The sequence below is a fragment of the Colobus angolensis genome, unplaced genomic scaffold (assembly GCF_000951035.1).
Source record: "Colobus angolensis palliatus isolate OR3802 unplaced genomic scaffold, Cang.pa_1.0 Scaffold315, whole genome shotgun sequence".
Lineage (NCBI taxonomy): Eukaryota > Metazoa > Chordata > Mammalia > Primates > Cercopithecidae > Colobus > Colobus angolensis.
Genome location: NW_012116433.1, coordinates 574,498 through 591,800, shown reverse-complemented (window position 1 = coordinate 591,800; position 17,303 = coordinate 574,498). Strand labels below are relative to the sequence as shown.

The 17,303-nt window shown below is 37.5% G+C and overlaps 1 protein-coding gene across 4 annotated transcripts in view; it reads right to left on the bottom strand.

The window, feature by feature from the left end:
* Positions 1-2,630: 2,630 nt before the first annotated feature.
* The window catches only part of TDRD5 (tudor domain containing 5), a 100,598-nt gene continuing 85,925 nt past the window's right edge, over positions 2,631-17,303 (bottom strand). For all 4 annotated transcript variants that reach the window (XM_011951128.1, XM_011951124.1, XM_011951127.1 and 1 more), the window contains one exon: positions 2,631-3,213. In XM_011951128.1, coding sequence (XP_011806518.1) covers positions 2,966-3,213 — 248 coding nt within the window. In that variant the 3' untranslated portion in view covers positions 2,631-2,965. The remainder of the gene's footprint in view (positions 3,214-17,303) is intronic.

The window sequence follows — 17,303 nt, the reverse complement described above, 5'->3', positions numbered from 1 at the left end:
GTGTGGATGTCCTCTTTGTTGATGTTGATGCTATTCCTTTCTGTTTGTTAGTCTTCCTTCTAACAGTCAGGCCCCTCTGCTGCAGGTCTGCTGGAGGTCCACTCTAGACCCTGTTTGCTTGGGTATCACCAGTGGAGGCTGCAGAACAGCAAAGATTGCTGCCTGTTCCTTCCTCTGGAAGCTTCATCCCAGAGGGGCACCCACCAGATGCCAGCCAGAGTTCTCCTACATGGGGTGTCTGTAGACCCCTGCTGGGAGGTGTTTCCCAGTCAGGAGGCATGGGGGTCGGGGACCCACCTGAGGAGGCAGTCTGTCCCTTAGCAGAGCTCAAGCGCTGTGCTGGGAGATCTGCTGCTCTCTTCAGAGCTGGCAGACAGGAACATTTAAGTCTGCTGAAGCTGTGCGCACAGCTGCCCCTTCCTCCAGGTGCTCTGTACCAGGGAGATGGGCGTTTTCTCTATAAGCCCCTGACTGGTGCTGCTGCCTTTCTTTCAGAGATGCCCTGCCCAGAGAGGAGGAATCTAGAGAGGCAGTCTGGCTACAGCAGCTTTGCGGAGCTGCGGTGGGCTCCAACCAGTTCTAACTTCCTGGCGGCTTTGTTTACACTGTGAGGGGAAAACCACCTACTCAAGCCTCAGTAATGGCAGACGCCCCTCCCCCACCAAGCTCAAGCATCCCAGGTCAAGCTCAGACTGCTGTGCTGACAGTGATAATTTCAAGCCAGTGAATCTTAGTTTGCTGGGCTCCGTGGGGGTGGGATCCACAGAGCTAGACCACTTGGCTTCCTGGCTTCAGCCCCATTTCCAGGGGAGTGATCGGTTCTGTCTTGCTGGCATTCCAGGCACCACTGAGGTATGAAAAAACTCCTACAGCTAGCTGTCTGCCCAAATGGCCATCCAGTTTTGTGCTTGAAACCCAGGGCCCTGGTGGTGTAAGCACCCAAGGGAATCTCCTGGTCTGTGGGTTGTGAAGACCATTGGCAAAGTGTAGTACCTGGGCTGGAATGCACCATTCCTCATGGCACAGTCATTTGAGGAATGAGTTGACACTCATTTGAAAGAAGTTTGAGATAGTTTTGTCTAAATGATTCTCTATCCAGCCACAGGCAAATGAGATTCTGAAACAGCCTTAGCACAGTTATTTCATAATCCCCATTCAGTTTGCAAGGTGTAAAATTAGTCCCTGTCAGATTATGAAACCAACTATCAAACTTGCAAAAAGGCTACCCAGTTTTGGCAGACTTCCTTCTGGTATCTGGGTGCTATTATAGGGAGGGTTATAGTTTAGCTTACTAAATGTTTATTTCCATCAACCCTTATGACATATTGCTTCTACCAGATTCATCTTGCCCCAAACTCAGTTTAAGTGAAGTGTTCACTGGAAAAGTAAAATATAATATGATTTGGCAGCTTCTTTAAAGGAAGAATCAAAAGTGTCAGCACTTCACAATGAATTTTCTTCTTTTGAAATACATTTTGTCTAATTATCTAAAATTATATGAAAAACAGCTCCACCAGTTCATACCAATGGAGCATTACATATATATAATATTTAACCATCACATGATATTTAACTGTCCACTGACCCTCCATATAACTCTCCACCTGCCTTCTCCAATAAAGATGTGTGATACAAAATCACAAAAGCCCAAAACTGTTTCATCAGTTAGATTAACTATCAGTGATGTTTCCAGATTACTTTTGTCTTTTTTTGTCAATTAGTGTATCCTTACATTATTCTTACAGATATATTGGAATCAGAGGTGGATCTGAGCTTTTAAATTGTACTACATTTAAACATGTTCTCCCTAAGGCTTTTAAACAGAAAATGATCAGTAAAGACTTTTGGTTTGTCTCATGATAATACTCTGAATGTATTTCTGTATGTACCCCCCTCTGACCCCCTTCCTTAGTGGATACTTTGCTAATTAAGTAGTTGAGAAGGAAAGAGGAGAAATTCCTCATTGTAGAAAAAGAGAGAGGAACCAGGAGACCAGCTCTGTCATTTAATGCCAAAAAAGGAGGCCTTAGAAGAGCAGCTATATGGGTGATAACCTTGTTACATGAAGCAAGCTCACGATTTACATCTCTTTCTCAGATTTTACTTCCAAGAAATGATTCTGTTTTGGGGGTTAATTCTGTACGTAAAATATTTTTAAAATCTAGGTATAAGTCTGGTAAAAAAATTAACTAGCATTACTCACATTTTAAAATTTTACCTTCAGTCTTTTTTGATGATTTATATTATGAGCTCAACAGACTACCATATCACATTTCACAGAATTTGACCTCAGAGAACATCATGTTTATAAATGCTTAAAGAATGCCACTGTGGAACGACTGCTACATTAAGGCTCTCGGGAACTGTGATAATTATAGAGATGGCTCGGCTACATTTCAGAAACTGCCTTTACTGCAAACAGCTTAATTTTTTTGAAATGTAAAAGTATTCATATGACCAATGCTTCAGGGTGTAGATTTTCTTATTGATTCCAATATTTCAAAGACATGATGATGCTTTATGATATAGAAGACTTCAAGTTAGAAAGCAGCCCTAAGAGTCAGACATCCTTTTTTTCTGGAGATAGGAATGTGAGACTATTTTGTCTTGCCAAATATAGATCACAAACATTAGTTTTTCAATTTTCATTTATCAGTCATGATAATGTACAAGAAAAACAGAAACACACACAAAAAACAAATTCCTTTAAACTACATTAAAAACAAAGGTGAACAAAACAACACAGAATAAAATAAAATCAAGAAAAATCAAGATTAACAGTAAATATCAATACTTACACATCAAAGTAGACTGTTAGCATAATAAAGCTAACATATAGCCACAAAGACAAAAGTATCAACAATCAAGATACGATTGTGCTTCAATACCTCCTCATTTTTGGCCTGGGAGTTCATCAAAGCCTAAGCGGCTGGATTCTGTTTTTCTCCCTCCCTCCTTCCCTCCCTCATGCTTCCATCCTTTTCACACTGGGGTACCAGTGTAGGAGGCTCCTGGATGTAGCTAACCGTGCGGCAGCACCTAAGGCAGCAGTGGCTGTACTTCGAGGAATGTAGAGCTTCTGAGAAATCTGGCACTCATAAGACAAAATCAAAGACAGCTGGTCCATGGATTCTTGGCTCTTGTCTTTGTACACTGTAACAGCACGGTTGCTAGAAAAATCTTCATTCTTTAGGGTCTCTGGTGAACTTTCCACTGGAAAAGAAAGAGTATACAAACATCTTTCCACGGCGTTCTCATACGTACGGCCTTCTCTCCCCCATTCTAGTTCTATACTAATTGGTATTACAATCATTTTCTGTTAGGTAGCGACAATTACCAATGGTTAATCAGAGAAGATGAGACTTAGAAACTAGTCAACAAATGGAAAGGAAATGGGCAATCATGAATTGAGATAAAATAAATCTTGTTGGGATGAAGGTGAGAGGGAAAATATACTTATGAACAAGGAAGGGATGCTTTATTTCTAGGAATGTCATAAAAATAAATTGGATATAATAGAAATCCCAGAGAAGAGCCCATAAGTGCTTCTATTTCCTTCCAGCACTAAGCTGAATGGTGTCCCACAGTCATTCTCTCTGTTGCCAAAGTTGTTCCAATTCCAAATCTGTGCCAGGATAAAAATAAAACCATCCTAGACTGTGGTTGCTAAGAAGTCCCCCAAACCAGTTATCACCATAAAATGAATGCCTAAGTAATTCATTTTAATTAAGAAGAAATAACCCTTTAAATAAAATGGCTGGAACTGCAATGCTTGAGATTTCCTAGCAGCCAAGGAAGGGGATGCTAAGCACTCTGAGATGTGTACTCGTAGCTGGTCTATAAACCGCTTATTACCTGCCTACAATGAAAGAAGGTGCTTTTTCTGGCATCTAAACCAACACATTGCTTCTTTAAAGAAAGTCTTGCTTAAAAAAAAAATTCAGGTGAGCTAAGCACGTGTTCAGCAATGTAGCTGCTTGAATACTCTGGAATAAACTCCTTACAGTGTAGTCCACTGCTGCAAACCCTTCAAACTGGCACCAGTATATAGACTACGTTTTGAATAGCATTGTTCTAGATCTTAAAAACATAGATTTCAAAAAATTCAGAGAAAAAGGAGGCATAATTCATTATTTAATTGATCTTTGCATTTTTAGCATCTAGCAGAGTAACGCGTGGTATATGTTCTACACTTTCGTGAAGAGATGTTCAAGGAGGATTTGACAGCATATTCTAAAAAGTGAAATTCTGATCATAAAACTATTGTGTCTACTAGACAGGAAAAAGAATAATTTAATTAAATAATGTGATTTTACAGGAAGTCTTAGGTGAGCTCAGATATTAAAAGGTACGAAAAGCAGGAACACATGACCAAAGAATTTAAGAGTAGCAAAATTTCTACTTTCAGTCATGGTGTTTTTCAACAAGAATATTTACTCTTTTGCCTTACACAACTGGAAAACTGGACAAAATGTATGAAACAACAGCTTTCAGACATTGAACAAGCATCCCAGGACAGTGACCCCTGAGAGAAGGCAATCTGTAAGTGCTTTAGCTCACTGCCTGAAAAGAATTTTCAGGCTGTAGTATGAGGAGGAATCCAGATTGAACCAGGTAGTCTTACTGAGTTGAGAAAACCAAGTTCAGAATTCAGAAAGGCTAGGCGTCTAGAATTTGTGGATATAAAGTACCAGAGAGGAGGCAGCTGCAGAGAGACAGAGAAGAAACTGAGGATCTGCTGAGAGGTCTCCTTGAGTCTTGGACTGAGTAGTCATCTGACTCCTGTGTGTGTGAGCAAACTACGAAGGCCAGGGAAAAACTACCAGAAAGGAGCAGGCAGAATAATCATTAGATCTTACATTGGGACAAAACAGTTTGTGTTCTCATCAGCCATAGTGGAAAGACATCCTAACACATGCAACATCAAGTCCATCAATAATCTCAGAAAATATTAGGTACTGCCTAAATAGCAAAGCCAAACCAAACCAGACCTAGACCACAGGCTTTTCCAGACCAGCCTAATAAACCTAAAAGGAACACTGAAAGAAAAAAAAAATGGGAAATTAAACTGCATCTCCTCACCCCAAAAAAAGACAGGAACAAAAGGAGAAAGGGAAGAAATTAAGCCAACACGTATATACACCATGGAATACTATGCAGTCATAAAAAAGAATGAGTTCATGTCCTTTGCAGGGACATGCATGAAGCTGGAAACCATCATTCTCAGCTAACACAGGAAGAGAAAGCCAAACACCACATGTTCTCACTCATAAGTGGGAGGTGAACAATAAGAACATGGGCACAGGGAGGGGAACATCACACATTGGGGCCTGTCGGGGGGTGGGGGGCAAGGGGAGGGATAGCATTAAGACAAATACCTAATGTAGATGACAGGTTGATGGGTGCAGTAAACCACTATGGCACATGTATACCCTGTGTAACAAACCTGCATATTCTGCGCATGTATCCCAGAACTTAAGTATAATAATAATTTAGAAAGAAATTAAGCTGACAATGTAAAATTCACAGTGTCTGGCATTCAATAAAAAATTACCAGATACAGAGAATGTATAAGACCTATAATCAGGAGGAAAAAAAATCAATATAAACAGATTCAGAAATGACACAGAATTCAAAAGTTATATATATGATAGAATCATAAGACATGGATATTATAACAGTTGTTTAAAGAGCACTCTATTCAAGAAGATAAAAAGGAAAACATGACTATAATGTGGAAAAAAAAGGAAGATATAAAAAAGACCCAAGTCAAACCTCTAGAGAAGAAAAATACACTGGGCCAGGTGCCATTGCTCACGCCTGTAATCCCAGCACTTTTGGGAGGCAGAGGCGGGCAGATCACCTGAGGTCAGGAGTTCGAGACCAGTCTAGCCAATACAGTGAAACCCTGTCTCTAGATCTTAAAAACATAGATTTCAGAGAAAAAGGAGGCATAATCCATTATTTTAGAACTTAAAAAATTAGCTAGATGTAGTGGCACAAGCCTGTAATCTCAGCTACTCGGAAGGCTGAGGTGGAAGAATTGATTGAACTTGGGAGGCAGAGGTTGCAGTGAACCGAAAGTGCACCACTGCACTCCAGCCCAGGTGACCGAGCGAGACTCTGTCTTAAAAAACAAACACACACACACAAAAAAACACTGAATTAGAAACTGAACAAGATGACTGACACACTTGGAGACATAGTAGTAGAAACAAACTCAAATGAGACACAGCAAAGTCTGAGAGTAAGAAATGTATCAGTGAGCAACAGAACAATATCAAACAGTCTACCACACGTGTAACTGCAGTTACAAGAAAACCGGGGAAGGGTGACAGAAAAAAAAATTAAATTTTTTTGGCCCTGTGGACCAAATCCACTTGATTTTATAAATAAAGTTTTATTGTAACACAGCTACTCTCATTCATTTACCTATTTTCTGTTTTCATGCTGTAACAGCAGAATTGACTAATTGCCACAGATCATATGGCCTACAAAGCTAAAAAAGATTTATTTTCTGGCTCTCTGCTGAACCCCAATTTATACATTGGAATGAAGAACACTGGAATGGAAAATGTGTGAGTAAACATAAACTTTTCTCATTTTTAATATCTTTAAAAGATAACTGACTATAAAGCAAAAATAACAAGAACTGGATATTTTTGATATCCAATCCAAGAATTGGATTGTGGGGTTTACAACGTATTTATAAAGTGAAATATATAATAACAATAGCTAAAAGGCTGGCATGGGAAAAATGAAAAGTTTTAATGTTATACATAAAGTGGTATCATTTGAAGAAGACAATTTAAAGATATATACTATAAACTCTAAACCACTAAAAAAAGAACAAAACTACCAAGCCAATAAAGGAGATAAGGGTGGAATTTTAAAAACCTCACTTTAAAGGTAGGAAAAGAGAAAAAAGGGCATAAGACCAAATGGAGAAACAGAAAACAAATAGCAAAATAATGTATATTAACCCATATCAATTGTCACCTTAAGTTGTCCAAACATTCCAATTAAAAGAAGAGATTGTCAAGATTGATAAAAACGTAAAACCACACCACGTGTTTACAAAATTTTATCTATCTACATTTTTATGTTTTTGAAACGGGGTCTCACTCTGCTGCCCAGACTGGAATGCACTGCTGCAATCGCCACTCATTGCAGGCTCAACCTCCTGGGTTCAAGTGATCTTCCTGTTTCAGCCTCTCAAGCAGCTAGGATCACAGGTGCACACCAGCACACCCGGCTAGTTTTTTAAAAAGTTTTTGTACAGACAGGGTCTCACTATGTTGCACAGGCAGATCTCAAACTCCTAGGGTCAAGTGACCCTCCTGCCTTGGCCTCTCAAAATGCTGGGATTACAGGCATGAGCCACAGCACCCAGCCAAGAAACCTATTTTAAGTATAAAGATACAGATAGGTTAAAAGTGAAAGGATGGCAATAATATGCCCTGCAAATGCAAATCAAAAGAAATTTGGAGTGTCTTTATTCATATCAACTAAATAGATTTCAAAGCAAAGAATATTATGAAAGATAAAGAGTAAATTAATAACAAGTGGATTGATTCATCCAGAGAGCATAATAACCCTAATTAACAGAGTTTCAAAGTTCTTGAAGCAAAACCTGTTAAAATTGAAAAAGACAAATCAACTACTATAATTAGAGAGTTCAACAATTATCTCTCAATAATTGATTGAACAATTAGAAAATTAGTAAGGATATAGAAGATTCAAACAACACTATTCATCACCTTGACCTGGTATTACGAAATACTTTACCTATCATCAGACTATATACATTGTTCTAAAGTACAGACAAAGCATTTACAAAAATAGAGCACATTGTAGGCTATAAAAGTGTGAAACATTTTAAAGAATTAAAATTTATGTTACTTGATCACAACAAGTTAAATTAGAAATAAATAATAGACATCTGGAAAACCCCCAAGTATGTGGAAATTAAACAACATAATTCTACATAACCAATAGGTCAAGAAGAAAATTCACAAGGGAAATTATAAAATATTTTGAAATGAATGAAAATGAAAATGCAACATATCAAAATTTATGGGATGCAGCAAGAGCAGGGTTTAGACAGAAAATTGTATCACTAAACACATATTAGGAAAAACTATAAAATGAATGATCTAAGGTTTCAATTGGAAAAACTAGAAAAAGAAAATTAAGGCCAAAGTAATCAAATGGAAGGGAAAAGAAAGAACATAATGAAATAGAACACAGATAAACAGGAAAATCAATGGAACAAAAAATCTGGTTATTTGAGAAGTTCAATAAAATTGATAGACCTCTAGGCACATTAAGATCAGGCGGGAAAAAGATAGCACAAATTACTAATATCTACAGATATTAAAATAAGGGAATATGAAAATTTATGTTAATAAATTTTACAGTTTAGATGAAATGGATAAATTCCTTGAAAGAGAAAACTACCAAAGTTTACTTGTGAAGAAACTGATAATCAATAACTTTGAATCTGTTAAAGGCATTAGCTTAAAATACCTTCCTTCAAAGAAAACTCTAGGTCCAGAGGTCCCCACTATTGAATTCTACCAAACATTTAAGGAAGAAATAATATGAATTCCACACAAATTCTTCCAGAAAATATTAATGGAAGAGGAGGAAACACTTCCCAACTTATTTTATGAGAGCAGCGTTATCTGGATACCAAAATCAGACAAAAACATTATTAAAAAAGAAAACTACAGATAAATATCCCTCGTGAACATGGCCATAAAAATCCTTAACAATACTTTAACAAATAGAGTCTAACATTATATAAAATGGATAGTATATCACGACCAGGAGGGCATTATCCCAGGAATTTAAGGTTGGTTTAATATTTGAAAATCAATGTAATTCACCATCCCATAAACAGTCAAAATAAGCAACAGCATAATCATCTCAACAGACACAGAATAAGCATTTGATAAGATTCAACACCCATTCATGATAAAAACTATCAGAAATCTAGGAATAAATTGGAACTTTCTCAGCCTACCAAGAGCATCTACAAAAAGGCTACAGCTAACATTATACTTTATTTGTAAAAGATAAAATGCTTCCCTATAAGATCAACAACAATGCAAGGACGTCACTCTGGCCTCTCCTATTCAACTCTATAATGGAAGTCCTAACCAGTGCAAGGAAAAGGAAAAATGGCAAACAATTTCACAAGTAGTAAACTGATTTTTTCCCCCAACATACGAAATGTCTATACAGAAAATCCCAAAAAAGCTATTAGAATCAATTAGTTTAGCAAGGTCACGGAATATATGAAAACCAACTATATTTCTATATACCAGTGATCATAAAAAATTGAATTTAAAATGCCATTTATTCAATAGTATAAAAATATTAAATACTTAGGAATAAATTTAACAAAAGATGAAAAACACCTATGCACTGAAAACTACAAAACATCATTGCTAGAAATTAAAGAAGGATAAATGTTTAAATATAGTTGATTAAGATGTTGGATAGGAGGCAGGACTAGCTTGTAGCTCCTGCTTGGACAGACAAAGCAGCACGTGGACACTCACGTCGTGAACTTATGTTCCTGTGGTAGTTCTTGGACCAAACAGGGAAAGCTGAGAGAATCCACAGACCCTCTGAAGAAACTGTATCACCCCTGAAGGTTGCCTGAGATGCCAAAAAAACTGAGTCTTCTTGCTTTCTCAACGGGGAGACTCGTGGTCTAGGGCAAGTTCTCAGCCCTGGTCACCAGCTGCCTAGAAATAGACTCGGTGCTCGGTGCCACAGTAGGAGTGAGACTGGCCTTTAGAACCGCAGGCTGCGTGGGAGCGGGGTGAGGCCTGTGACTGCCGGCTTTCCCCCACTTCCCTGGCAACCTGTATGACTCAGCAGAGGCAGCCATAATCCCCCTGGGAGTATAACTCCACTGGACTGGGAACCACCCCCCATCCCCATAGCAGCCGCAGCAAGCCCTCCCCAAGGAGGGGCTAAGCTCAGACACACCTATCCCTGCCCCTACCTGGTTGGTGATCTTTCTCTACCTGCCCTGGTAGCGAAAGACAAAGGTCATAATCTCTTGGGAGTTCTATGGTCCTGCACACTGGCTGAGAAACCTGAATACTTAACCAGGTATGCCTAGGGCAAGTTTGCATCCTCCCTATAGGGCCACAGCTGATGTACTCTTGAAAGCACCGTCTCCTGGCTGGAGGTCAACCAACACAAAACCAGTGCACTAAACAAAAACACAACCAAGGACCCTCAAAGAGTCCACTTCACTTCCCTGCTACCTCCACCAGAACAGGCGCTGGTATCTATAGCTGCAAGACCTGAAGATGGATCACATCACAGGACTCTTTGCAGACACCCCCAAGTACCAGCCCAGAGCCCAGTAGCTCCACTTACTGGCTAAACCCAGAAGAGCAAAAACAATCACCACAGTTCAGTTCTCAGGAAGCCCCAATCCTAGGGGAAAGAAGAGAACACCACATCAAGGGAACATCCTGTTGGACAGAAGAATCTGAACAGCAGCCGTTTGAATCCCAGATCTTTTCTCTTATATACTATACTCAAATAAGAAGGAACCGGAGAAATCATTCTGGTAATATGACAAAACAAGGTTCTTTAACACCCCTAAAAGATCACACCAGCTCACCAGCAATGAATTCAAACCAAGATGAAATCTCTGAATTGCCAGAAAAATAATTCAGAAGGTTGACCATTAAGCTAATCAAGGAGGCACCAGAAAAAGATGAAGTCCAGCTTAAAGAAATCAAAAACATGATACAGGATATGAAAGAAAAATTCTTCAGTGAAATAGAAAGCATAAATAAAAAATGATGACAACTTCTGGAAATCAAGGACACACTTAGAGAAATGCAAAATGCACTAGAAAGGCTCAGCAATAGAATTGAACAAGCAGAAGAAAGAACTTCAGAGCTCAAAGACAAGGCTTTTGAATTAACCTGATCCATCAAACACCAAGAAAAAATAATTTTAAAAAATGAACAAAGCCTCCAAGAAGTTTGGGACTAGGTTAAACATCCAAACCTAAGAATAGCTGGTGTTCCTGAGGAAGAAGAGAAATCTAAAAGTTTGGAAAATGTATTTGAGGGAATAATCAAGGAAAACTTCCCTGGTCTTGCTAGAGATCTAGACATCCAAATACAAGCAGCTCAAAGAACACCTGGGAAATTGATCACAAAAAGATCACTGCCTAGGCACACAGTCATCAGGTTATTTAAAGCCAAGACCAAGGAAATACTCTTAAGAGCTGTGAGGCAAAAACATCAGGTAACCTATAAAGGAGAATCTATCAGATTAACAGCAGATTTCCCAGCAGAAATCTATAAGCTAGAAGAGACTGGGGTCCTATTTCTAGCCTCCTTAAACAAAACAATTGTTAGCCAAGAATTTTGTAGCCAGCAAAACTAAGCTTCATAAATGAAGGAAAGATACAGTCTTTTCCAAACAAACAAATGCTGAGAGACTTCGCCACTACCAAGCCAGCACAAGAACTGCTAAAGGAGCACTAAATCTTCAAACAAATCCTTGAGATACACCAAAATAGAACCTCCTTTAAAGCATAAATCTCACAGGACCTATGTAACAATAACAATGAAAAAAACAAGGTATTCAGGCAACAAATAGCATGACGAATAGAATAGTACCTCACATCTCAATAGTAACATTGAATGTAAATGGCCTCAATGCTCCACTTAAAAGATACAGAACTGCAGAATGGATAAGAATTCACCAACCAAGTTTCTGCTGCCTTCAGGAGACTCACCTAACACATAAGGACTCACATAAACTTAAGGCAAAGAGGTGGAAAAAGATATTCCATGCAAATGAACACCAAAAGCTAGCAGGAGTAGCTATTCTTACATCAGACAAAACAAACTTTAAAGCAGCTGTAGTTAAAAGACAAAGGGGGACATTATATAATGACAAAAGGACTAGTACAACAGAAAAACATAGCAATTCTAAATAGAGCTCCCAAATTTATAAAACAATTACTACTAGACCTAAGAAATTAGATATCGATGGCAACACAATAATAGTAGGGGACTTTAATACTCGACTGACAGCACTAGACAGAAAGTCAACAAAGAAACAATGGACTTAAACTATACCCTACAACAAATGGAATTAACAGATATTTATAGAACATTCTACCCCACAAATGCAGAATATGTATTCTATTCATCAACACATGGAATATTCTCTAAGACAGACCCATGATAGGTCACAAAACAAGCCTCAGTAAATTTAAGGAAATTGAAGTTATATCAAGTACTCTCTCAGACCACAATAGAATAAAATTGGGTATCAACTCCAAGAGGAACACTCAAAGGCATGCAAATAGATGGAAATTAAATAACCTGCTCCTGAATGATCACTGGGTCAACAATGAAATCAAGATGGGAATTTAAAAATTCTTTGAACTGAACGATACAGCCTATCAGAACCTCTGGAATACTGCAAAAGTTGGTGCTAAGAGGAAAGTTCATAGTATTAAATGCCTACATCAAAAAGTCTAGAAGAGCATAAATAAATAATCTAAGGTTATACCTCATGGAATTGGAGAAACAAGAAAAATCCAAACACGAACTCAGCAGAAGAAAGCAAAAAACCAGGATCAGAGCAGAACTAAATGAAATTGAAACAAAAAAAGCACAAAAGACAAATGATAAACAAAGGTGGTTCTTTGAAAAGATAAAAATTGAAAGACCATTAGCGAGATTAAGAAGATAGAGGATTCAAATAAACTCAATTAGAAATGATAGAGGAGATGTTACAACTGATAACACAGAAACACAAAAGATTATTCAAGGCTACTTTTAACATCTTTACACACGTAAACTAGAAAACCTAGAAGAGATGGATAAATTTCTGGAAATACGCAACTGTCCGAGATTAAGCCAGGATGATACAGAATCTCTGATCAGACCAATAACAAGCAGTGAGATTGAAATGGTAATAAAAAAATTGTCAACAAAAAAAGTCCAGGACCAGATGGATTCACAGCTGAATTCTATCACACATTTAAAGAAGAATTGGTACCAATCCTATTGACACTATTCCAAAAGATAAAGAGGGAATCCTCCCTAAATCATTCTATGAAGCCAGTATCACCCTAATACCAAAACCAGGAAAGGACATAACAAAAAAAACTACAGACCAATATCCCTGATGAACACAGATGCAAAAATCCTCAACAAAATACTACTGAACTGAATCCAGTAACATATTGAAAAGATAATCCACCATGGACAGAGGGGTTTCATACCAGGGATGCAGTGATGGTTTAACATACGTAAGTCAATAAATGTGATACACCACATAAACAAAATTAAAAACAAAAATCACTTGATCATCTTAATAATGCAGAAAAAGCATTTGACAAAATCCAGCATCCCTTTATGATTAAACCCTCAGCAAAATCGGCATAAAGGGACATATTTTAAGGTAATAAAATCCATCTATGACAAACTCACAGCCAACATTACACTGAATGGGGAAAAGTTGAAAGCACTTCCCCTGAGAATTGGAACAAGACAAGGATACCCACTTTCACTACTTCTATTCAACGTGGTACTGGAAGTCCTAGCCAGAGCAATCAGACAAGAGAAAGAAAGAAAGGGCACCCAAATCGGTAAAGAGGAAGTCAAACTGTTACTGTTTGCTGATATGATTGTATACCTAGAAAACCCTAAAGACTCATCCAAAAAGCTCCTAGAACTGGTAAATGAATTCAACAAAGTTTTGGGGTACAAAATTAATGCACACAAATCAGCAGCTCTGCTATACATCAACAGTGACCAAGCTGAGAATCAAATCAAGAACTTGTGAAAGGAAAATATCTTGGGCCTCCAAAATCACTAAGGAAAACTCAAGCTGGAAACTATGCTTAGAGCAAAACTGCCTCCCATTCTACTCAAAGTCACCCTCTGCCCACTGAGAGAGATGCATATCTGATTTGCCTCCTTTGGAAAGGCTGATCAGAAACTCGAAAGAATGTAACCGTTTGTGAATCACCTATCTGTGACCTGGAAGCTCCCTCCCTGCTTGCCTTTGCTTCAAGTTGTTCCACCTTCCAGACCAAACCAACGTACTTCTTACATATATTGATTGATGTCTCATGTCTCCCTAAATGTATAAAGCCAAGCTGTGCCCTGACCACCTTGGGCACATGTCATCAGGACTTCTTGAGGCTCTGTCACAGACACATCCTCAACCTTGGCAAAATAAACTTTCTAAATTAACTGAGACCTATCTCAGATTTTCTGAGTTCACAAACTCAACCCCTTTCACAATAGCTGCAATAAAAATAGAATACTTAGGAATATAGCTAACCAAGATGTGAAGGACTTCTATATGGAGAAAACCAAAATACTGCTGAAAGAAATCATAGATGACACAAACAAATGGAAACACATCTCATGCTCGTGGATGGGTAGAATCAATATTGTGAAAATGCCCATACTGCCAAAAGCAATCCACAAGTTCAGCGCAATTCCCATCAAAATACTACCATCATTCATCACAGAACTAGTAAAAACAATCTTAAAATTCATATGGGGCCAAAAAAGAGCCCCTGTAGCCAAAACAAGACTAAGCAAAAAGAACAAATCTGGAGGCATCACATTACCTGACTTCAAAATCTTTTTTTTGGCCATAGTTACCTGAACAGCACAGTACTGGCATAAAGATAGGCACATAGACCAATGGAACAGAATAGGAAACCCAAAAACAAAGCCAAATACTTACAGCCAACTGATTTTTGACAAAGCAAACTAAAACATAAAGTGGGGAAAGGACACCCTATTCAACAAGTGGTGCTGGGATAATTGGCAAGCCACATGTAGAAGAATGAAATTAGATCTTCATCTCTCACCCTATAAACCAACTCAAGATGGATCAAAGACTTAAATCTAAGACTTGAAACCTTAAAGATTCTAGAGTATAACAATGGAAAAGCCCTACTAGACATTGGCTTAGGCAAATAATTCATGACCAAGAACCCAGAAGCAAATGCAACAAAAACAAAGTTAAATAGATGGGGCTTAATTAAACTAAAAAGCTTCTGTACAGCAAAAGAAATAATCAGGAGCGTTAACAAGACAACCTACAGAATGGGAGAAAATCTTCACAATCTATACATCCAACAAAGGACTAACATCCAAAATCTACAAAGAACTCAGCAAGAAAAAAAGAAACAATCCCATTAAAAGTGGGCTAAAGACTTGAATAGACAATTTCCAAAGGAAGATATACAAATGGTTGACAAGCATATGGAAAAATGCTCAACATCACTAATTATCAGGGAAATGCAAATTAAAACCACAATGTGATACCACCTCACTTCTGCAAGAATAACCATAATCAAAAAATAAAAAAAAAAAATAGATGTTGGCATGCATGTGGTGGAAAGGGAATGCTTTTATGATATTGGTGAGAATGTAAACTATTACAACCACTATGGAAAACAGTGTGGAGATTCCTTAAAGAACTAAGATCTACCATTTGATCCAGCAGTCCCACCAGTAGGTATCTACCTAAAGGAAAAGAAGTCATTATACGAAAAAGATACTTGCACACACGTTTATAGCAGCACAGTTTTTAATGGTAAAAACATGGAACTAGCTCAAATGCCCATTAATCAACGAGTGGATAAAGAAAATATGATATATATATATATATGTGTGTATGTATATATGTGTATATATATACACCATAGAATACACACACCATAGAATACTTCTCAGCCATAAAAAGGAATGAAATAATGGCATACACAGCAACCTGGATGGAATTTGAGACTATTATTCTAAGTGAAGTAATTCAGGAATGGAAAACCAAACATCGTATGTTCTTAGTCATAGGTGAGAGCTAGGCTATGAGGATGCAAAGGCATAAAAATGATACATTGGATTTTGGGGACTCAAGGGAAAGGGTGGAGGTGTTGAGGGATAAAAAAAACTACACATTGGGTACAGTGTATAGCACTCACGTGATGAGAGCACCAAAATCTCAGAAATCATCACTAAAGAACTTACTCAAGTAACCAAACACCACCTGTTCCCCAAAAACATACTGAAGTAAAACAATTTTAAAAATATTTTAAATCATATAATTTATCCTAGGTTTTTACAAAATATTTTATGAAAATTATACATAAGAAGTACAGTATAACTGAACAACTTACATTCTAATTAAAATTTTGTTGCAAAACAAAAAATGTAGTATGTGGATAGACTTAATATTGTTAAGATGAGAATTCTCGTCAAATTGATCTACAAACTTAAAAAATCAGATCAAAATCTTAGCACACTTTGTGTCGACATTGACAAGCTAATTCTAAAATTTATGTAAAAATCAAAGGACCTATAATAGCACAACAACCTGGGAAAAAGAAAGTTGGAGGACTAACATTATATGATTTCAATACTTATTATAAAGCCATGGTAATTAAGACAGCAATATAAAGACAGACACATAGACCAAGAGTACAAAATGGAAATTTTAGAAACAGATCCTCACAAATATAGTATATTGACTTTTGGCAAGGGTATCAAGGCGATTTACTGGAGATAGTCTTTTCCACAAATGGTGCTGGAACAACTGGACATTCAGATGCAAACAAAATAAACATTGATTCTCACATCATACCCTATACAAATATTAACTTGAATTGGATCTTAGACTTTAAACATTTTATAAGAAAATATAGAAGAAAATCTTAGTTATTTGAGTTAAAGATTTCTAAACAAGATACACAAAGCTCAAATTGTAAAGAGAAAAAAAATCATTAAACTGGACTTGAAAATTTTTGCTCTTCCAAAGACACTAAAAGGCAAGACACAGACTGGAGGAATATTTATACCTGACAAAGAATGTGTGTGCAGAATAAAGAACTTCTACAAGTAGGTAAGAAGATAACCCAATTTAAAAAGTGAATAAGTACTTGAACAGGCACTTAGCAGGGGTTGCAATCCCAGTCTCTGATAAAACAGACTTTAAACCAACAAAGATCAAAAGAGACAAAGAAGGCCATCACATAATGGTAAAGGGATCAATTCAGCAAGAAGAGCTAACTATCCTAAATATATATGCCCCCAATACCAGAGCACCCAGATTCATAAAGTAAGTCCTTAGAGATCTACAAAGAGACTTAGACTCCCACACAATAATAATGGGAGACTTTAACACCCCACTGTCAACATTAGACAGATCAACAAGACAGAAAGTTAACAAGGATATCCAGGAATTGAACTCAGCTCTGCACCAAGTGGACCTAA